Genomic DNA, 23,133 nt, shown 5'->3' with positions numbered 1-23,133 from the left:
AAACATCTTTAAATTTTATTTTCTACTTGTTGCTGATATTTAGAAATACAACTGATTTTTCAGTGGTAATGATTTTTATTTCATATACAAAGAAAAAATTCCTCAAAACTCTTAGGGACAAATTAACAGTTGTTAATGTTAGGGTAATGGCCTTGCAGCTGCACCATTCGCTCTGGTTATTTATATATTTACATTGTAAGTCAATTATATTTATAATTAAATCTAGTATTTAATGAATCTTGAGCCAAGTTAAAATACTTTAAAAGCAATTGAGTCCCTGATATTGATAATATAAAGGAGAAAAATGTATTTTTCACTTGCTTTTGCAAAATTGATGTAGTGTGTTTACTAGCCAGTAGTAAAATGGTTAATATGAATTTACTAATAACTTCTTAGTAAGACTGCTCTTTGGCATTTGGTGCTTATTTCGGCACTTGATTCTTAGCCCAAGAGCTCAATGAGGATACCAAGTCAGTAATACATGATATTTAATCTTTGCTACTGATTCTTCTGAATGACCATAAAGGAATTACTTAACTACTGCATCTCTATACACATCTGTGCAGTAAGGATAGCAGCTCATAACAGTGCCATAAGGATTAATTTGTGTAAACATTTGGAAGAAACCAGGTGCCTGATATGTATTTTATGTTTTTGTTTATAAAATTCATTTCAGCAGGATGATTTATTGGAAAAAGCAAAAGAAATAATTTTTATTCATGCTGCTGAGTGGCCACATTACTCTGAGGGGCCTTGTTACTCCATACCCATAGTTCCTCATTCCCATACCTCAAAGCAGTGGTTCACAACTTGTGGTCTACAGCAACTTCCAGCTGGGCCATGAGCTGAACTTTTCAATATTAATGTTTATTAATGTATATATTTTCATTTCTGGCAGATATTAGTAGTTTAACTTATGGCGTTTAATAAAAAACAGATTTCCCTTCATTAGTGTCCCAAGCTGGATAACCTTTACATTAAATAATTGTATGTTGGTTTACAGGATCTTTTGCCCTAACTTAACCCCCAAATCTTTGGGAAGCAACAACACTTTATCTAAATTAGTTTGCTTGAAATTTGGTTTAGAAAATGGTAAGAAACATTGATCTTGAGGAAATGTGTTTAGTAAAACCTAAATACATTTTATAAATGTTGATAAAATTCAAGAACTGAGGATAATGTGCCTGGGGAGTGATATTAACTTTTCAAAATTAGAATTCCCTAATCTTTGTAGGAAGAAGCTATTTTTAATGCAATTAGTTTCTTAATAGTAACAATTACATATGTAGTTCTTTATACTTACAATAGAAAGTATTTATACAAAGATTACCATATTTGATCCTTAAAGCAACCCTGAAAGCTAAGTGTGGCAAATAGTGTTACTTTCATTTTATATATGAGATACTGAGATGGTAAGTGACTTGGCCAGCTACAGACAGACAGTTGGAAACCAAGTTGAGATGTAGATCCAGATTTTTGTCCCCAAATTCTGTGCTTTTCTCACTATTCCATACTATTTAAAGCCTTGCAGAATACATGTATTTGAATCGTACATAAATCCTATGTAACTTTTATCAAGATACTGTAATATGCCAGATATTTCACTTATGGGATATCATTTTGTTCTTAAGACAGTCCTAGAAATCATAACTTTTACGCCTTTTTTCCTGGGGTAAAGAACTGGGATTCAGAGACATTTCCTACGGTCACACAAATAAATAGCAGGTCCAAATTCAGATTTAGATTTCTCTGATTCCAAAATTTATCTTATTTCTACTAAGCATAATATCATTATCCCTTTCTCTAGTATGTGTCAAGCAAATAAACTGACTAATGGTTTGCTAGTTTTCCATTTGGCCTGTGGACTAACAGATGGAGAACTTGGTTCTGTGTGTTCCTTTTTATTACAGGATGGGTGAAATGAGTTTCCCAATGATTTTTTTTTATTTGGTCATATCTTAATCAAGAGATTGGAATTAAAGATCTTTTCTCTCAGTCTGTCTTTAGACGAGTCATTCAACTTTTTTGGACCTATTTCCTTTTTACAAACCAAACAAAATTTGGAAATAAATAGTCAAGATTTCTTATTGCTCTGAGTTTCTACTTGTCTCAGGAGGATAGGGGCAAGAAAAGATGGGGATTTGTTCACCTTTTTTATGAATCGAGTTAGTTTTCAAAGTAAGATTCTCTGACCCAAGTATATCTATAAATGTCATTTGATTGTTCACTGGAAAGCCATTTGATGGACCCACCTCTTGAAATTCTGTAAACTAGCTATATTCAACTCCTATTTTACAGATTCTTTAATTCATTTTGGTAAGCAAGCACAAAAACAAATACATTATTTTAGTGACATTATGCGTAAAATATATAAGATTTCATTGCTCAGATTTGGAAAAAGCAGTTCTTGGCAATTCCAGTGTATGAAAAGTTAAATTTTTTTATCACCAAAATGAGAAATGTTTTATATTACTTTCCCAGCAATTACAATTTTTTTTGTCATTTTATAATAAAGTTTGATAATTAAGGTGAACTATATATCTAGTTTGTTCTATTTAATTAGATTTTGACTTGGTCAACAACTTAGTCTGTTCTTTTAGTCTGCATCTCAAATAAAAGAAGACTCATATAGTATATTTAAATCGGTACTTAGAGTTTCTGTCAAAGGTCCCCTAGATTGTTTTTTGAAGTTGTAAAGATATTTTATTAAGTATTATGTAATCATTTTCTTCTTTTATCTCATAAAGTCATAAATTGAAAAATTACACCTCACAAATTTTATAATTCAAAATATATTTATTTGAAATGATGGTAACTTTTAAATTTATTAGTCTCTGTGTGTGTTCTGATGTTTTTAGAGCCATTCGACAGAAATTCCTAAACAGACTTCCTTAAAAATTATTAATATCTGCCTTTCAAAAATTTTTGAACCTGGGGACAATTTTCTCCTGGAATTTATGCTATTAAAGATTCTTTACTTTCAGCTATTGGTATTGTATGCAGCTTGTGAAAGGCAGTAAAAGCCAGACAACTTGGTGGTTATGAGAATAAATATGGGTCTTAAGTAAACCTCAGATTTTCTTCTCAGAATGATGCACTTTTCATATATTTGTAATGATTTATTCCAGTAATGATTGATTGGATTGTAAGAAGCTTATAATTATTTATTCCAGTAATGACTTGATTGCATTGTAGGGAAGTCAGACTATCGTATTTTAATCTCCCCCCTTTGCAGTGCAAAGTATAAATGTGTAGAGATAAGCCACCTAACAAAATTTTACTTTGGTTTATTAACATTTTTCTCTTCTTACTCCCAAAACACATTAGAAATGGCATTTACCAAAAACACATTTATGATTAGATGGTTCAACAGAGGAGTAAAAGAGATCATTAGGCATGTAAAGGAAATGGGAAGAGCACTGAGTATGTGTGAATGTGCACATGTGCCTTCATCAGTTCTTTTATTGGTCATTTATGGGACACATGCAAACAACCAGGCACTCTGTAAGATGTTAGACACAGAACAACAGGTGTGCTTTAAGATATGTAGAAGGTGCTATGGAGACACAGAAGATGAGCATCTGAAAATCAGGATACCCAGTATAGGAAGTGATGTGGGCTAAGTCTAAAAGAGTAACTAGTAGATAACTAGCTAGTGGGGAGAAAGTAAGACAAGATTTCCAGGTAGAAGGAACAGTTTACACAGTCATAGAAATAGATTAGAGAATTGCAGGTAATTCCAGTAAGGCTTCAACAAAGGACACATCTGAGTTAAGGTTCACAGGAGAGTCCAGAGAGGTAAAGAATGACAAAATTATAAAGGAAGTTTATGGTGGGAGGTTTGAAGATCTATACTAATAAAGAGCTAATATGCTAATTGTTGGGACACCGTAACATGTAATGATCAGGTCATTAGCATATTAGCTGGTGCATAGCTCCAGAGATGGGGCGGAAGCAGGAAGGCACCCGGAGGAGGTGGGACCATGCAGTGCCGGGGAGGACAGGGGTGAGAGCCCATAGCACCCCCCTCATCAGTCCTTCACCACCCACTGCTCACACTCTGAGCGCCTGTGGTCCACCTGCCAGGGGAAGGAGCGCAGCGCAGCAGGCGGGAGGCTTCCATGCTCTCCTCTGGCACCAAGACATGTGGAGCAGCCATATTGCTCCAAAGATGGGGTGGAAGCAGGGAGGTACCCAGAGAAGGCGGGACCAGCGGAGGTGACTTGAGGGCCTGAGGGTGGGGCTTTGAAGGTGCCAGCGAAAGCCAGAGAGTGTGGGCGCTGGGCCAGGCGTGCTGGATCTCTGTGTGGACAGGTTCAGGTGTCCAGGCAGGGCTGCACGTGGATTGGTGGTGCTGTGTGATTTCATGCACTGGGCTTCTAGTGTTGAAATGACTTAGGCAAAATTTCAAAGACAAAAAATAGGACTGTCTTGACGATCACAATATAAAATGGAAATTAGATATATATTTTAGGAAGTTTTTTTTGAGGAGTTGAGGATAGAGATTTAGAAAGTTATTATAGTAATCTATAATATAGTAATCTAACAATACATAATTGCAATATAAACAGATTGGAAATGTAAAGGGAGGAGGGAGCATATAGGTTCAAAAGATATTTAGATGGTAAACTCTACTGTTAATGACTTAGTAGATTTGAGGAGAGAGGGAGAGAGAGGGTTTGGGATAGTTTCTGATTTCTGATTTGGACAACTCTTCACCAAGACAAATACTGGAGTAGAAGCAGATGTTGGGGTAAAGAGAGAAAAAGGAAGAGTCTTAGATACTTACTTAGTGGGTAAGATAGTCAATAAGAAGCCAACGGATAAACTAAATATCAGATTGTGGCAAGTACTAGGAACAAGCTGCAGGGATAGACTGTAACGTGGGAGACCATCTTTACAGATATTACTCAAAAGGTTTGCTTGAGGAGCTCCGTCTTACAAAATAAGAATTTCTGGAGTACCAGTGGAGGGAACCTAAGTAAAAAGGCTTGGGCATAGGAAGGGCCTGAACTGTAGGACAGGAAAGGGGCCACTATACCTAGGACATAATTTGTTAGGAAGAAAGTGTATGAGATGGTTGTGATGAGAAGGAATTTAACATATAAATGAAGAGGATTGACTTTTTCTTTTTTTTAATCTTTATTGTTGAAAGTATTACATAGGTTCTTTCTTTCCCTCCGAGCCTTCCCTCCCTCCCTCCCCCCCCCCCCCCCCCATTAATCTTCATCCCACTCCTATCCGATAATTAACTTTTCCATTAAATAGGAAGAGAAGGCTAAGACAATGGCATAGGTGCAGGTGAGTTTACATATTAGGTAGTGAGTATGACTGTATAAGAGTCCTATTGTGTCAGGGTAGTATGAGGTAAGATGATTATGTATTGGATTTAGGGGAGGTTCAAGAAGTTGGGGTAATGTATGGAGTTAGTCATCTCCAAGAGTGGGAAAGCAAACTCATGAGGAAATTGTAGAATTGCTGGACAGTGTGTCTGTTTGTGCTTTGTGGTTGTTTTAAAAGTAAAATAAGCCAGGCCAGTTATGTAATTTTCTTTGCCCACTTGGAGTTTCATGGGGGAAGGTTGCGATGCCATTATTGAATAAAAGTGAAATTATTCCCATTTTCTAGATGAGGAAAATGAAGTTCAGATGTATCTACAGTCCTTAAAGTAGCACAGGTAGAATTTTAGCCCAGATCTTTCTGATTTCCTAAGTTGATGGGCTTTTCAGTACAGTTCACGCCCTCCCATAGGCTCTGCCTATTGTATGTAAGCACTAAAATTAGCTCTGACCTTAATAGCTGTTGAGCCAATTGTGTAAAGTTATGAAAAGTATCATTTGCTTCTCATAGCCTGTTATAAGGAAGCATATCAGTTCTTTAGGGAGAAAAAAGTCTTCTCTTGGCACTGAATTCTGAGAGGAATTTAGCATGCAGTTTCTTATGTGCTAGATATTAAATATCATAATGAAATACAGTCAATTGCAATTTTGTAAAAGTTACAGAAAGAAATATCTATTAACCCTTGAGAAAGGCAACATCATAAATCATAGTACAAAAAAAAAAAAAAAAAAAAAAAAGAGGCATTTCTGCAGGGAGGGAAACTAAAATAGTTGAAGTATATTGCTTTTTGGTCATCTGACTTGCTGTAGAAAACCCAGAAGAATGACAGTTTATTGGTTTTAACTATAATTTTTGACAGGGGCTGGCCATTGGCCAGTCTGAGACCAAACTCTCTGGTGAGAGAGAGGCTCAAGAGTCTGTGTTTTGTTTTATTGATGGGAGCGAAATTCATATTTGCTAGCTTTAGATTTACAGGCGACAGCATTGATGTTGGTTATTAAAATTGCCTGACTCGAGTTCTTGCTGAACAGAGGGGTCACCGTAGAGTGGAACATTGCTGTATGCAGGGACAAACATTTCAGAAAGCAGTTTTGGAACATCGTAAACAAAGCATGTGCATTTGCTTTCCCTCCCCCTCAATGACCTATTGATAGGACAGTGCATAAAGAGTAAACCTATGGTGATGGTGAAAATAAAAGAAGGTGCCATCAGAATAGCAAAGATTTTGATACAGTTTCAAAGACACCAAGTAGATAGGATTGTATGATGGATGAACTGGAATAGAGAGGAACTGCAGCCTGGAGCACAGATGGAAAATGCTGCCGTGGGGGTTTCTGGTGGAGCTCTCAGAGACCTCAGCTTGGAATTGAGGAGGAATGGTAGAGCTGCAATCAGGAAAGCTGGGCCTCCTGCCCCATTCTCTTTCCTCTAGGAATTTAGACTAACTTCCTATAACATTTGCTTCAGTTGCTTTCTAAACATAATGGATTGTTGACCTGGTTAGGTCCCATGGTATGAATGTTTGGCGTAGAAAGGTGGAGCAGAGCCTAATTCTGGACTTTTATGATCTACCCAGAGGGACAACATGAAAGGCAGCTCTACTTAGGACTGAAATACCCTAAATTTATACAATCCCAAAGTCAAGTTCTCTTATTTGACAGTTGTAATGATTTAAAGTAAAGGTAATACCTTCTCTCAACATATGTACTCTGAAAGAAAGCCTAATTGTCAGTAGGATCTGCCCGCTTACACTGAGCTGGCACTTAGGGGTAAAGCCTTTTATAAAAATAAATCTTTATAGTGTCAAAGAAAACCTACAGTAATTACATATGCTAAGCAATCTAATCATGTATTAATGGGTTTGAAGGAAAAAAATAATGGTCGTCACATATTTGAGGAAAACAGTATGCAGGAAATCAAATTGAACAAACAGAATAGCTGACTCAAAAGAAAACATAAAGAACAGAGAAGAGCTTTAAAAGCCTCAAATTAACATCCTCAGGTTTGATTTCCAGCTTCTGCATAGGACATAGAAAGATGGGAGGAGCTTCCCTTCCACCCTAACAACAAGAGAACGCTACCTGATGTACAAAATTGCTATCAGAGAATCAAGATTGCTGGGCAACCAAATTACCTGGTATGTTAGTAAAGACCAGCATCTCCAAGGAGAGACAGATATGAGGACTGATTCACCACTGGTAGGGCATGGGAGGAAGTTGGGGCCACCATATAAAAGGTAAAATAATTCAGCTACCATTCTTAACAAATTGCCAATCACCATTGTGAGCTGCTATAATACTATAGCAGATATAAGGCAATTCACACCTGCTCCCAGTCTATTCTGCATGGACCTAACCAAGATGTTCACAAGAAAGGTTGGAGGCAGGACAGAGAATCGTGGAAAATCTCCCTTGGTGGTGTAGATCTAGAGGAGGGAAGTGGATGTTGCAACATCCCAGCTAGGGTAGAAAGCACAAAATAACAAGCTACAGTAGTTAACCGCTTGAGGAGAGGCAAGAGCATGGTAAGCACCTTTACTTATGTACAGGGAATACCTAAATCTGAGGATAGAACAGCATTGTTAAAAAAAAAAAAAAAAAAAAAAAAAAAGCCTACAGCACAAAAATCCCCTCCACCACCATATCCTCAAAAGAAAAATTAGAGGAAATTTGAAGGTTGTGATACACTGAAGGTAACCATGGCAGCAACAAAACCCAAATACAGCTCGGTACCAGACTTATATTGACTTAACCCTCAAATTAAAAGTAGAAGCATACCCCTTTCTTTATTGCTCTGCAATTGGTGTTCAGGATTCAATCAAAGGTTTTGAAACAAGAAAAACAAAACAAAAAACCCATCACCCACCACTACCACCACCAGCACCATCACCACTACAAAATGTCAAGAGAAGAAATTAACAGAAAGAGACTCAGAAATGAGTCAGATGTTGGTACTATCAGAGAGGGAATTTAAAATGACTAAGATTAATGTGCTTCAGGCTTTTGTGGAAAGGTGGATAGCATATACAAACATATGGTAAGTTTCAGCTGAGAGCTGGAAACTATAAGAAACAGTCTAATGGACATGCTATAAATAAAAATACACAGTACCAGAGGTAAAGAATGCTTTTGACAGACTCATCAGTAGATGATACAACTGAGGAAAGAATCACTGAACTTGAAGATAGGTCATCGAAATTATCCTAACTGAAACTCAAAGAGACTCCTTCAGATACAACTAAGATAATTCATTATCAGCACTCCTACACTCCAAGAAATGTTAAAGGAATATGATACCAAATACATGGCTCTACATAAAACTTGGAGATTTATGGAAATGGTTGAAATGAAGATACTATAAAGGCTTTTTTTCCCCCTGATTTTTCATTGCTCTAAAAAACAATTGTTTTTTAAAAAAAATGTATAATTAACAATGTTTTAGGGTTTATAACATGCATAAAGTAAGATGTATGAAGAATTTGAACAGTGGGGAAGGTAAGAATTAGGTGTACTCTTTTGGGTTTTTACACTATTTGAATGGCATAATATTTGAAGGTAGACTTTACTAATTAAAGTTTTATGTTGTAAACTCTGGGGCAACTATAAAAACAAACAAACACAAAACCTCAATCCAAAAGCATAAAAAAAATCAGGATAACGGAACAAATAGAAAATAACTTGTAAAATGGTATACTGTACTGTAAACATATCGGTGATTATATTAAGTGTAAATGGTCTAAATACTGCAATTAAAAATTAGAGATTGTTTAGATTTTATATATTTTAAAAAAGGCCTAAATAAAGGCTATTTGCAAGAAAACCACTTTTACTTTATTTTTTTAAATATATAGACATATTATAGATTAAAGGTAAAAAATGGAAAAAGTATGCCATGCAAATACTAATCAAAAGAAGACTGGAGTGGCTATATATATAGAGTGAGGCAAAAGTAATTTCACAGTTGTATGTGAAACACAGTTTATTTTTAAAAAATGTATTTTTATTGATTTCAGAGAGTAAGGGAGAAGAAGAAAGAGATAAAAACGTCAATTATGAGAGAGAATCACTCTGGTCGCTGCCTTCCACCTTTGCTTTGGTCCTGCTGCCCTCCTGAAGCTCTCTCCATGCCCTGGCAGCCGCCATCTTTTTCATGTCAATTTGTATATTCCCTTCTTATTGGCTATGGGCACCGTCATATTTGTTGCGGAGTGACAGTCAATTTGCATATTCTGTCTTTATTAGATAAGATAATCAACTAGGGAGCATAAGCCTGCTTAACCAGGAAGCTACTGCTTCACAAATCCCAGGGGATTGCAGCATTGCCCTACAACCTATATAGGGAGAAAGAACTGACTTTTCAATCTCCCAGGTCCACTGGCTCAGACAATGGGGGAAAGTGCTTCTATGAGGCATGAGGAGCCAAGATGACAACCATAGAGGCCTGTTTGTCTAGCTTGGGAAAAGGATTGCATTGGATAAGGAACACAGAACCCCAGAAGATTTAGGAAATAGATTGGTTAGGGAGTGGATCCATCAGAAGTATATGAAAGCTTGGAAAGTTGATTGGTTAACTTGAAGAAAAGTCTGGGCTTTCCCAAACCCAACTATATATATAAAATATATATATATATATATATATGTCTAAGCAACCAAACAATTGGTCGCTATGATGCGCACTGACCACCAGTGGCAGATGTTCAATGCAGGAGCTGCCCCTAGTGGTCAATGCGCTCCCATAGTGGGAGCACTGCTCAGTGACCAACCTATCCCAGTGGCCCACCAGCCGGGCAGCAGCCACTCCCTCCCTCAGTAGTCCTGTAGATCCAATCTTCGGAGGATGGTAAGCCACTCACAGACTGGTGCCCCAGGCACAATCTGCAGCTGCTTTCCCTCCCTAGACACTCCACAAGGAAGAAATGATATCAAGGCTCCAGACAACAGGCTCGAACATCTGTGGGATGGATCCAGATCCCAGGCCAGCTAGGGTGTCCCACCCCTACCTGAAGGGCCCATCATGTCCCAACCCCCCACCCCCCAGTTGGGCACCAGAAGCAATCCCCACTGCAGCGGCCTGATGAGTGCCACTGCAGCGGCCTGAGCCTCTCCAGATAGGGACTAGCTGGGCACAAGCCCGAGGCAGGCGCAGCGGGGCTGGGATGAGCAGGAAGCGGCAGGCAGGAAGTGGCAGGCAGCATTAGACTGAGGATTTCTGCGTGCACCGGGCCTCTAGTGATAATGTAATCACAACTTAACAAAGAAGCTTTCTCTCTGGTAAAAGGCTTGCCAGGTTTGTTCACACACTGTCTCTGTAGCAGCTGTGTGGCCCCAGCAGCTGTGTGGACTTCAAGCAGTCTCCAAGCCCAGCCTGGGTGCTGGACATAGCAGCACCAGCCGGCCATAGCACAGCCAGGAACTGGACTAAACTTTGACATGGCACACAATCTCTAGACATTGGCCCTATTTCTGGGCTTAATGAAAACAAAATTGGATTTTTTCCAAGGTGGGGACGGATGGAGAAGAGACATTGGAAACCTAAACAACCTTCTGTCTCCACCCAAATAAATCTTGTCATGCCACAATTCCCACTGCATGGGTCTCTCAGAATGCTATTCTTGTGATCCCAGGAAAGAATCCCATTTCCACCAGCAGCACTATTTTTAGGACACAACACCAATCGTAATATTCAGGATGGTGATACATAACCTGAACAACATCTAAAGTGATTGAGCACATCCTTGCCTCAGAATTATTACTCTTCATAATGTGACTTTCGGAATTTGGGTTATTTTTTGAGATATCTTCAAATACTTAGCTCTTCTCTGTATGAGCCTAGCTAAACTCAGTTTTGTCCCAGAGTCCACTAATAACCAATGAGTTGTGTTACCATTTGATAGAAAATTGAGCCTGATATGTTTTGGAGAGATGGTGCCAGTGTGCATTCTAAAGCCCGTGGAAAACCATAGCCTCCAGGTGACTCCTCTCCGGGTTTGGATCAACGCTTTTATTTTTTATTTGGAAATCATCTTAAACTTATAGAGAAATTATAAGAATAAGAAGAGTACAGAGACCACCTATATTCTTCATCCTGATTTACCTTTTGTTAATATTTTACCCTGTGTGTTAGCTGGCTAATATATTCTTTTTAAAAATATATATATATATTTTATTGATTTTTTACAGAGAGGAAGGGAGAGGAATAGAGAGCTAGAAACGTCAATGAGAGAGAAACATCGACCAGCTGCCTCTTGCACACCCCCTACCGGGGATGTGCCCACAACCAATGTACATGCCCTTGACCGGAATCGAACCTGGGACCTTTCAGTCCGCAGACCGACGCTCTATCCACTGAGCCAAACTGGTTTCGGCTGGCTAATATATTCTTAAATTTAAGTTTTCCTTCACTCTGCAAGTCGGCTGGCTAATATATTCTTAAATTTAAATTTTCCTTCACTCTGCAAGTCTCCGTGTCTGTCATCTCCCCCCCCCCCCCCCCCCCCGCCCTTTTGGTCATGTAATAGGTTCTGGAGAGTCTTCAAAACTGAGGAGGGTATATACATTTGCTTCTTGAAGTCTGTATCTGTCTTGTCCCTATTTGTGGTTTCACCAGCAATATTAGAGTTGAGGCAGCCTAATTTATCTATGAAGAATAACATTGCAAATTTCTGTAGTGGTAGAAGAATTTGTGTGCATTCTGATAGAAAGTACGTGGTGTGGAGGGTGGAAGTTGTTAACTTAAATGTTTTCTGAAATCATTGAGGTTGAAGATTTGGGGCGGAATTATATTGGCGCTAAAGAAGATAGGCAGTGTTCCTTGATTAAGTTCTATTTTGGAAGCAGAGGTACCAACTTACTATCACTTAACTGTAGTTGAGGAAGAAAAATAAGGTGCTTAGAGATGTTGATAAAATTCCCTACATTGGTCAATTGAGTACTACTTTGGTCAGTTAATCTACTTCTTGTTCCTCCCTATAGGAGATGTGCAAAAGAGTATAGGGCACCCTCTCCTGTTGGATCAGAGTTCACGAAACTAAATTCCTCTGTAAGATCTACACCTTAGTGTTATCAGGACCTAAGACTTTTTCTGTGCTTCAGGACTGCTGGAATTGTCAGGCAGGCCTGGATTGTCAAGAATGTAAGACCCTCATTTTCTTAGAGTAGGAAGATGTAAAAGAATTTTGTGATCACATAAATATAAATGGAAGTTCCAAAAATTGATGTAAATTCAAAAAATAGGCACCTAAACACATATTAATCATTGCAGTGCTACGGCAAGCACTTAAAGAAAATTAAATGTTCTGTATTAGGATTAAGGCATGGGGTATCAGTTAGAATGTGGAATATTCATATAATTTATACCCCTGGAGTTGAATTTTATACAGCCATTGAACATCACAAATCAGATTATCTGTAAACATATACAAATGCTTGTGACATAATATGGAAAAATCAGAATATACATTTTCTGTGCATGTGATTGTAGCTAAAACTGCATATCCTTATGAATAATATGGTAGTAATAACATATAGTAATGTTATATAGCATTTTTGGTAGAACAGAAATTAACTATTAAGAAATGAACTTTATTTTTTAGAGCAGTTTTAGGTTCATAGCAAAATTGAGCAGAAGGGACAGAGAATTCTCATACACCCCCACACGTGCACAGCCTCCCCCATTGTGGACATTTCCCACCACAGTGGTCTGTTTGTTACAATTGATGAACCTTTAGAGAATCATCATTAACACCCAGAGCTCGTAGCCACTTAAAAAAAAAAATTAAGTTGTTTGAACTTTGAAATCCCACCAGGGTTTATTGGTCAGCAATCCAGAAATCTGTGTGAGGGGATCTTAGATGCTTACTCTCTGACAGCTGCCAGAGGCTGGACGTTTATAAAAATTAAACCAATAGGGAAACTTATTCCAGTTAATCCCCTCCAGAAGACCTCTATACCCAGCCTATTTTGTTTGCCTTTTAACCCTTTATTTCCCTCTCACAGCCGTGCCCGGCTGTGCCTGTTTGGTTGGGAGGGAGCATCTCTCTGTGCACTGTTACAGGTGGACTTGTCTTTTCCATCTCCCTCCAGGCAGTACATTTTCAACTGAGCACCTCAAGCTTCAACTCCAGAAGGAATCCCTCAATGAGTTGAGGAAAGAGTGCACTGCAAAAAGGTAAATGAAACTCAGAATAATTGTTGTGAGTGTCAAGTTTACTTTGAGGATAGGGTTTGGAAAAGTAGGATTCTTTAAAAGTTGCTGCTATTAATTTGTATTCCAAACACCTCAGGCCATATTCATTTATTCAACAAATATATATTAAGCACTTACTATGTGTTATGCGTGTCATACACTGTAATAGAGGCATTTATTAAAGCTCCTAGTATATACTCATAATCAGAAATGAGAACTGTTTAGTTTTCAAGGTCATAGCACCATGACTTGATGTCTGAATCTTCTTCTCTTTCTCTCTTCAGCGTGTAGTAGAGTTGATAGTTTTTTCTTCAGTAATTTCTTTAGATTTACTCCAGTTTAATGTTATTAGCTCATTTTGATTACCTCAACAGCTCCTAGATGATCTCTCTAACATGATTCTCTCCATCTTTCCATTTTATCCTCTACGTTATCAGACCTCTCCTCTATTTTTACCAGATATTTTTTTCTTTTTTTAAGAGCTATGGTGATTGTTTTGCTTAACTTTCAAATAACCTTCAGTAAGTTGGTGCTATACTGTAGCTACCCTGTTTCCCCGAAAATAAGACAGTGTCTTATATTAATTTTTGCTCCCAAAGATGCGCTAGGTCTTATTTTCAGGGGATGTCTTATTTTTCCATGAAGAAGAATACGGTACACATTTATTGTTAAATGAAAATAAAGGAAATTTATTACCTGTATATGGTACGGTAGTACGGTAGTTGTCAACACAAACCAGACAAACTGTGAATCCTACAGTATCAAGAATTTACTCATTTATTCAATGACAATCATGTCATCATCTTCTGGAACATCATCATAACAATCCAATTCCTGAATTTCCTGGTGAATTTCTTGTGACTCCATTTCTTTCAGAATCAGTGGACCAAATCTCTCATGTTTAGCCTAGGGGGGCCTTATTTTTGGGGGGATGCCTTATATTTCACTCAGAAGGAAACCTGTAAGTAGGTCTTATTTTCGGAGGATGTCTTATTTTCAGGGAAACACGGTAATTTCAGTCACTCCACAACATTCACTTAACAAATGCTAATGCTTCTCTCCCTCTCTCTCTCTCTTTCTCTCTCTCTCTCTCTCTCTCTCTCTCTCTCTCTCTCTCTCTCTCTCTCTTTTTTCAGCGCATGCTTAATTTATTGCCTCCTCTATTCTTTTGCTCATCCTTATTCTTTTCTTTTTTTCAGGAGAGTAATTTCATCCTACATTCCTACATTTTTCTTTAAAAAACCTTAGCAATTGAGGACTCAAGAAAGTTAGACCTAGAAACAACCTTGGATTTCATCTAGTCCTAGTCCAGTGGTCGGCAAACTGTTGCTTGAGAGCCACATACGGCTCTCGAGCCACAGTTTGCTGCTCTGTTGACTAATGAGTTTGCTGACCAATGACTTAGACTCTCGATTCCAATAATTACAGGCTGTTGTTGTTTCTTGTAATTAAGCCCCTATTCCTCTCAATTAGCAGATAAGAAAGTAAGGCTCTTGGAAGTTACTCTTTGTCCAACTCACTAGGAAAGCAGAATTTGATCCTCTATGTCTTCAGTGCTGTTTGCATTATACAACTACGTTTACATTTCATTCTGACTGCCAGCTTCTCCTAAATGATTTTCCCCCTTACATTTTAATACAGTTGAGCAGATATTTGTACTGTAGGTGTTTCACCTGTTGTTTATGTTTCTTAAGCAGTTCAAAAGAAGAGCTGTATCATCTCGAGCCACAGTTTTTCCTTGTTTGTTCTTTTTCTTAAATTATTTTCCTAACGTGGCAGTGGTTGTTTTTTGGTTTGTTTTTTTTTAATGTAATTGTAACATGTAGTTGCAAGTGAAAAATAAAATATTTTTTTTGAGGAACTACTAGATGGATATGCCATGAAATCATATTAAATGAGATGGTGGTTGCCTTATGGGTCCTCTTTAAACCTTGTTTCCTTGTTTATAAAATGGATATAACAATATCAACCTAATAGCGTTGTTATAATAATTAAACAAAGCCATTTGTAAAGCCCCTAGCATATAGTAGTAGGTGCTTGGTCAGTGATGATTTATACCCTTTACATCCCTTAAAGGGTATACATACATATTAGGCCTCAGTATGTATAGAGTTGGCTTGATTGATAGTATTGAGAGATAGGTTAGGATGTATGTTAGATATTATTCTTGTCTCTACTGCTAAGTTTCTGTGGCCTAGTATAGACAGTGCAATATTTTTCTGTGGAAATGTTTGAAAGCATGTAAGAATATATATATATATTTTTTAACAAATGTACTTTTTCTCCTCTCCTTAGAGAACTTTTTCTGAAGACTAACGCCCAGTTGACAATTCGTTGCAGGCAGTTATTATCTGAGCTTTCCTACATTTACCCAATTGATTTGGTAAGTTTCAAATTCTCTGAAAAAACGTTTTGTTTTGTTTTAAAAGATGATTTTTATTTGAAATTTCCTCTCAATGAAAAAACCCATTGCTCTAGTCTTAGTCATATGCCCTGTCATGATTTCACTCCAGAGCTAATATCTACTTTAAAAATAGATTTTGATTTGGTTGGCATTAAGTGCCACCATTAATTTTTCATACCAATTTGTTGGAGGGATGTGCTCATCTTCGTCTGAAAGAATACCAAAATCTTTAGGATCCTTTTCACTCAAACCCATTATCAGCTACTACCATTTCTTTTTCTTAAATATATTTTTTACTGATTTTTAGAGATAGGAAGGGAGAGGGATAGAAATATAGAAACATTGATGAGAGAGAAACATCGATTGGCTGTCTCCTGCACACCTCCTACTGGATGTCAAGCCCGCAATCTGGGCATATGTCCTGACCAGGAATTGAATCAGTGACCTCTAGGTTCATGAATCGATACTCAACCACTAAGCTGCACTGGTCAGGCTCAGCTACCACCATTTCTGACACATACATGCAGATACAGTACATGTGTTCTCCTTAAAAAATATAATTATTAGTTAATTTATATTTATTAGTATTACTTCAGCTATTCCTGTCAGACTGTTAAGTTTTTTTAATCTAGGCTCTTGGAGTAAATGCAAAAAGTAAGACTTTATTAAAACTGACTAGATTCTTTTTAGAGAACCAAATCTGCTAAATTTGATGTGTTTTTTGAATGAAGATTAATTTTTCATTTAAAAGACTAATATTTTGAGAGGAAAGTTAATAGGATTTTAGGTTGCTCATAAATCTTATTAATTCTATTTAAGATTTTTCAATTATTGCTATGAATTGGGCAAAGGATATTTTTATGATAAAATTTTATATGGCTTTTTGCTTAGACCTACTATTTTAAATGTTTATATTAAAGAAAATTTCAAGTATATAAATATATAGGGGTATAATGAATCATCATATACTAATCACCCAGCTTCAACAATTATGATAGTATTTTAAGTCAAGGACAATATTGTCTTTGAATTAACACTAACCTGTTGAATTCTTAAAGATTTGATTTAGAGTTACTTTGCTTTATACATAAAAACAGTTAATTTAATTCTTTGGTTATATTCACAGAATGAGCATAAGGATTATTTTGTATGTGGTGTCAAATTGCCCAATTCTGAGGACTTCCAAGGTATTTTATTTATTTTACTTCTAAGTACTTGCTGTATATAGTATATGAGTATGTTGCAGGGAAAAATAGAAATATCTTAAAATATTGTTGCCTAGCCTTTCACCAGAAGGGTCTTGGATCTTTTATCCCTTCCCAGTTGTGAGGATATAGAGTCAGATTCCCTGATAGACTTAAAAGGCTAATCATGGGGGTAAATAGTTGCATATTATATTTGAAACTTAAAAGAAAATATTTTTTAAAGGGCTTTAAGGAAATTAGACAATGGGGTACGTAAGAATACTTATACCCTCCCTATTCTTTTGCTTTGATTTTCATGACAAATTTATATGTGGTTGGGAGCAGAGAGAATAACAAACATTAATTTGTTGTTATTTAGAAAATCTATTTCTGCTGATGTGAAATGTATTTGGAAAATTTTTATTTATTTATTTATTTTTTACTTTCCCACTATGACAGGTTTAAGTTGTTCTGTCATTTCTGCTCTCTTTTAATTAAAAAAATTATATTAAAGATAATATATACTGTGATTCATAGTAATTGCTGATTTTAAAATATTTAATTTTCCTATTCTCTTTACCAGTATGCCAAAGAAAATAACTTATTATATTTAGCAATAAAATATTTTTTATTTTAGCAAAGTACACAGTGCTTTAGGCCTGTTAAATAGCTTTATAGATTATTTTCAAAGCTAGCATATTATCTATTGGGGAAGAAGTTATTAAATATAGAGCATTATCAGTTTTGGTTGGGATGTCCTTCCATTTCCCTGTAAAGGAAATATTGTTATTTATGGTCCTTTAACATTTAAGACCATTTTGATTTATTACCTCCACTAGTGGCCCAGTGCACGAAATTTGTGCATGGAGTGGGGGGGATGTTCCTTAGCCCCGCCCACACCCTCTCCAATCTAGGACCCCTCGAAGGATGTCCTACTGCCGGTTTACAGGGACTGGGCCTAAACTGGCAGTCAGACATCCCTCTCACAATCCCGGACTGCTGGCTCCAGCCACTCACCTGCCTTCCTGCCTGCCTGATTGCCCCTAACTACTCTGCCTGCCAGCCTGCTCGCCCCCTAGTGCCCCCCTCCCACCAGCCTGATCACCCCCAACTGCCCCCACCAACGCTGGCCTGCTCACTCCCACCTTCCCTCCCCACTGGCCTGTTTACTCCCAACTGCCCCCCTACTGGCCTTCTCACTCCAAACTGCCCCCTCCCCCACTGTCCTGATCACCTCCAACTGACCCCCACTGATGGCCTGCTCACCCCCAACTGGCCCCTCTGCAGGTCTGCTTATCCCCAATGGTCCCTGCCATCCCATCCTGGCCTGATCACCCCCCAATGACCCAAGGTCCCAGCCCCTCCTTTTTTTCTTTTTCTTTTATTTTTTCCAGTGCCTCCTTGAGTGGAGGCCAGGGCTGGCTGGAAACAAGTATCTAGAATTTATCTTCTATAATTGAAACTTCGTAGCCTTGAGCAGAGGCCAAGAAGCTTGGCTTCCTCCATTGCTGAGGGCAACCCAAGCCTCCTGCTCCCTCCAGCTCCATGGCTGCTGCCATTTTTGTTGGGATTTATTTATCTTATATAATTGAAAGTTTGTAGCCTTGAGTGGAGGCTAGAGCTGGCCAGGGCAGGTGGGAAGCTTGGCTTCCTCCATCGCCAAGGCAACCTAAGCCTCCTGCTTGCTCCAGCTACATGACCAGCCACCATCTTGTTTGGTTAATTTGCATACTCGCTCCTGATTGGCTGGTGAGTGTGGCTTGTGGGTGTAATGGAGTGACAGCTAATTTGTGTATTTCTCTTTTATTAGTGTAGATTGGCCTTTACAACAAGTAGTTGGGATCTGATAAAAGAAGAGTGATAAGACAGGAATGGAAAAACCTGTATTCAATCCTTGGTCACTTTCTAGAAACCATGTAATTTGGAGCAAGTCATCTAAGCTTTGAGTTGACTTCCTAATTGATAGTATGAACATATTAATTCATGTTGGGAAGATTATATCTATAAAAGCATAATATTTTGCCTTATCTTTAATCCTTACAAAAACAAACATAGGAAACCCATAAGGAAGGTGGTATAGTCTTATGTGTAATAGTCTTACAATGTGTAAGTGATTTTCCAGAGACCACAAAGCTAGGTAATAATCTAACTGGGATTTGCCTGGTCTTCATTGTACAGTGTTCCTTCCAATTTCTGTAAGTCATACAAGTGTGCTTTCGTGGTGATTTTAGGCAAAGTTATGGTGTCTTAAAGCCCACGACACATCTTTTTCCTCATTCAACTATTTAGCAAAGCTCAGTACTTTGAGCCCTGTGCCAGGTTCCAGGGATACAGAACATTCATTTATTGAAAAAATATTAATTCAGCTCAGGTACTGTGCTGAGTTTTGAGGATATGGTGATAGAAAAATATGTTCTCTCCTTTCATGGAGCATATACAGCCTATTGCACTAATAAATAAGAATATAAGTATGTAACAAGTATTTAGTAAGGGAATATGCTGTCTTAGACAACAGAGGAACCTAAATTTAGATAAAGTAGAGAACAACTTCGGAGGAGAAACATTTAACCAAAAATTTGAATCTGAAAGGTGCCAACTATATTACTGTTGGGGAGAGCATTACTTAGAAGAGGAGCAACAAGTACAAAGGTCTGGATGGCAGTAATGGGCTTGATATACCTACAAAACTCAGGGTGAGGGGAATGGGAGAAAAGACCTGTATTTTGGGCAGTCATGTAATCTCTCAGAGCTTACTTTCTTGACCTGTAAGTAAATGAGGTAATATCTACATCTCCAATTCATTGTGATGATTGAATGAGATAACATTTGAAAATGCTTTTCCTTTTAAAGGTGCTCATATAAATGTACTTGAAATTAATCGCAAGAGAGAAAGGATAGAAGGAGGGGGAAAGGAGGGAGGGAAGAAGGAAGGAAAGAAAGAAGGGAGGGAGGGAAGGCCAACAAGCTGAATAAATTCTTCATACCCTTTAAAATAGAAGTTCAGCTTTTTTAGTGCAGTTGCTGAAAAATGGGAGATAAAATGAAATAAGTGTTTACTTTCACTCTAAGGCCCTATTCATGCCCCATAACTCCTGGGAATCAGACATTTTAAGAAGCACATATGGTGGTATTGGGCTTTAGAATTATATGTTAGCATTCTGCAAGGCATTCCATATACTCAATTTACTGAGTGCTTTGTGTGTGCCATCTCCTGTGCCAGGTGCTGAGAGCCTACCTCAGGGAAGTTTCAGTCCAGTTGAGGCTATCATACTTGTAATCAAGCCAATCAAGAAATATTTATTGCATTCATACCCTGTGTCAGGCACTTAGGAATTATACCAAGTACGTGGGACTCAAAGAAGTGGGCATAGTCAGCCTATCAGGAGGGGCTCAGAAAAGCCTTTTTAGCAAAGAGGGTAGCTGAGGTGTCTTAAAAAATGAAATAATATTCCCCTGTTGAGAGAAGGGTAGCAGAACATTTTAGATTGGGTGAATAGAAATACGATAGCATGGAATATCATGCACAATGCTATCTTGTTCATTAAATCTTCTCTGAGGGAAGAAATTACACTCCCCCCCCCCTTTTTTTTTAAAGACAAGAAAATTGAGGCTCAGAGAGATTAGTTAATTTTCCCAAAGACTCATGCTAACCAGTGGCAGAACTAAAGTCATCCCTGGTCAGCCCAGTTTTAAGGTACATATTATTCCTGTCGTGGTGCACTTTTCTTCCTTGTTTGGAGTAATAACTTCTTCCAAACTCCTGCCAGCCTTTAGTGTTCTGTAACAGATGCGTTCTCGGTGAGACTCTAGTGGAGGAATCCCAAACTGGTTATCCTGTGTGATTAATGAGACTTTGCTGGGATAGACTCCACACTGCATGGCCTAGTACTGTTTGGGAAACTCCGCCACAGTGGCCCAAAATTCACTGTGCCTTTCTAACTGGGTGAGTTACTGTTAGAGCATGTCAGAGAGACCTGCACACAACGGGAGTACGTGGTCCTGTGAAGGTATTCATTTGAGTTCCACTGACAGAGACATTTCTTGTAAGAAAAAAAAAAAAAAAAAGTTTGTGTGTCTTTTTAAGTAATCCATAACACCAGAGCTTTTTGTGGTAATGAGACCCAGATTTCCTTCTGTGTCTGTATCCCTTTATGCAGGCATGATTTCTTGGAAAGGAGAGTCCGTATGTCAAACAGTGTCTCATTGGGAACATGGAATGATTCCATAGATGCTGTGGCAGTGATTAGAGTCTTAAATATTTTGTCCTGTCTGGATCAGTGGGTGCTTGGTTCCTTAACGAATCAGCTGCCTCAGTGATTGGGAAGGCAGGATGGTAAGAGCTTTTAGAACACTTATTGTACATGGATGCATTTGAACATTGATAGTTTGTCCAGCATACAAGTCAAAGAGACATTTGAACTAATTTATAATGTTATCGTGGAGAGTGTGTATTTGTGGAATTTATTATCAAAAAGTTATACAACAGCTGCAAACCTGAGTAACTACCAGCATTTAAAAAACAAATCAGAAATATTTATTATGAGGAAATTGCAGATTTTTATTTTGTTTGAAGCCACTTAAAACATTGAGTTTTTTTAGGATTTTTTTTTTTTTTTTTTTTTTTACGTACCTGAGTCTTACATTTTATTCCTGTTCCTCCCTGAACTCCCCCTCCAACTTCTTCTCACCGACAAAACTATCATCTGTGACCTTTCTAACCCCCAGAGCAGCACAAGGAACACAGACCTCTGCTCTGCATTAGGTGTTAGGGACGTCATTAATGCTTACTGGAAAAGTACACCCCAGAGGGCCAGGTTTTGGCGTTGGCAGGTAAAAAGTCTTTTAGATCTTGAAATGCTGGAAACCTTAAACCTTTTGGTTTCTTAGCTAAAGTGATTGGCAACAGAATGTGACATCTGAGGTTTTGTGGCCAGCCATCGCCATAATTAACCACATGAGCTCACATTTTCCCACTGGAGGCTCCGTGGTCTTGGGGTGATGAAAGTGACTTCCCTACCGGGAGGTGGTTTTCCTTTTGAGGGCATTGGAATACCCTTGGGCCCTGTAATGCCTCACCCGTGGTCCTTTTAAAATGTTTTTTAATATAAAGCTTTAATATTGGAAATCCAACACCCTGGTGTTTAACAGTGAGGCTGTGACTGAGCACGATGGCCTGGGAGAGGAAACAGCCTGGGGTGTTTAATGGGTGGGACGGCGGGTGTTGTGGTGGAAACGAAGGTGAGAGTGAATAACCAGAACTGAAGCTAATTTCCAATACTATCCAGTTTCTAGTTTTTGCTATTTTTTGTTTTGTTTTTGTTTTTAGTTTGCATATATAGGCTTCTTGGAGATACCTTTTTATCCCTAAATTTAAGCAAACTTGTTTCAATCATTGAAAAGAGGTGATGTTAGAAAACCAATTTTTGTTTTATTAATAACTATGTGGATGTAGTCTCAAAATATGCAAATGAAATTCTTTAGTATTAGCCCTTTAATAATATGGAAAAAAGGTACGTAGATGCTTGAGTGTTTAGCATTGGAGAGATGTTTTTAAAACATTTGTAGTTTGCATTTGACCTATATGGGAAGCTAATTCAAAGGCCTTCTGTTGCTTCTGTCATGTCATATAGGAAAGAACAAGTTTAGTGTGAAGCACATACAGGAAAGTTCAGATTTAGGGCAGTATGATCCTTAAGCCATCTTCTTCATCTTCTCTCCCTTCCAAAGAAGGCTCTTAAAGACCAAGTCCTTGAGTAATGTAAATTTGATAAGCCTCTTTACAGACTCAGCGACCTCTGACGCAGCTCACCATTCCAGCTGGGACTCCACAAATAGATGTTTTAGGGGCCTGGGTATAGGCACAGTTCTCCCTCTTACTCATGGTTTATATCTGTTTGGCTTTGACTATGTGACTTATCACCTAGATCTCATTTTTTCCCCCCATCTCTAAATGGATAGCATTAGACTCTGGCTTTTAAGGTTTCTCTAACTCTGATATTACATGATGATTAAATGTAATGT

The 23,133-nt window shown here is 38.0% G+C and overlaps 1 protein-coding gene across 4 annotated transcripts in view; it reads left to right on the top strand.

The window, feature by feature from the left end:
* UVRAG (UV radiation resistance associated) overlaps positions 1–23,133 on the top strand; it is a 262,695-nt gene that overhangs the window by 111,578 nt on the left and 127,984 nt on the right. For all 4 annotated transcript variants that reach the window (XM_084893381.1, XM_084893380.1, XM_084893382.1 and 1 more), the window contains 3 exons: positions 13,422–13,506; positions 15,820–15,907; positions 17,055–17,115. In XM_084893381.1, the coding sequence (XP_084749507.1) occupies positions 13,422–13,506; positions 15,820–15,907; positions 17,055–17,115 (234 nt within the window). The remainder of the gene's footprint in view (positions 1–13,421; positions 13,507–15,819; positions 15,908–17,054; positions 17,116–23,133) is intronic.

This window comes from Pipistrellus hanaki (genome assembly GCF_964339955.1).
Source record: "Pipistrellus hanaki genome assembly, chromosome: 9".
Lineage (NCBI taxonomy): Eukaryota > Metazoa > Chordata > Mammalia > Chiroptera > Vespertilionidae > Pipistrellus > Pipistrellus hanaki.
Note: the sequence above shows the minus strand (reverse complement) of the source record. Positions and strands in the feature narration are given on the sequence as shown.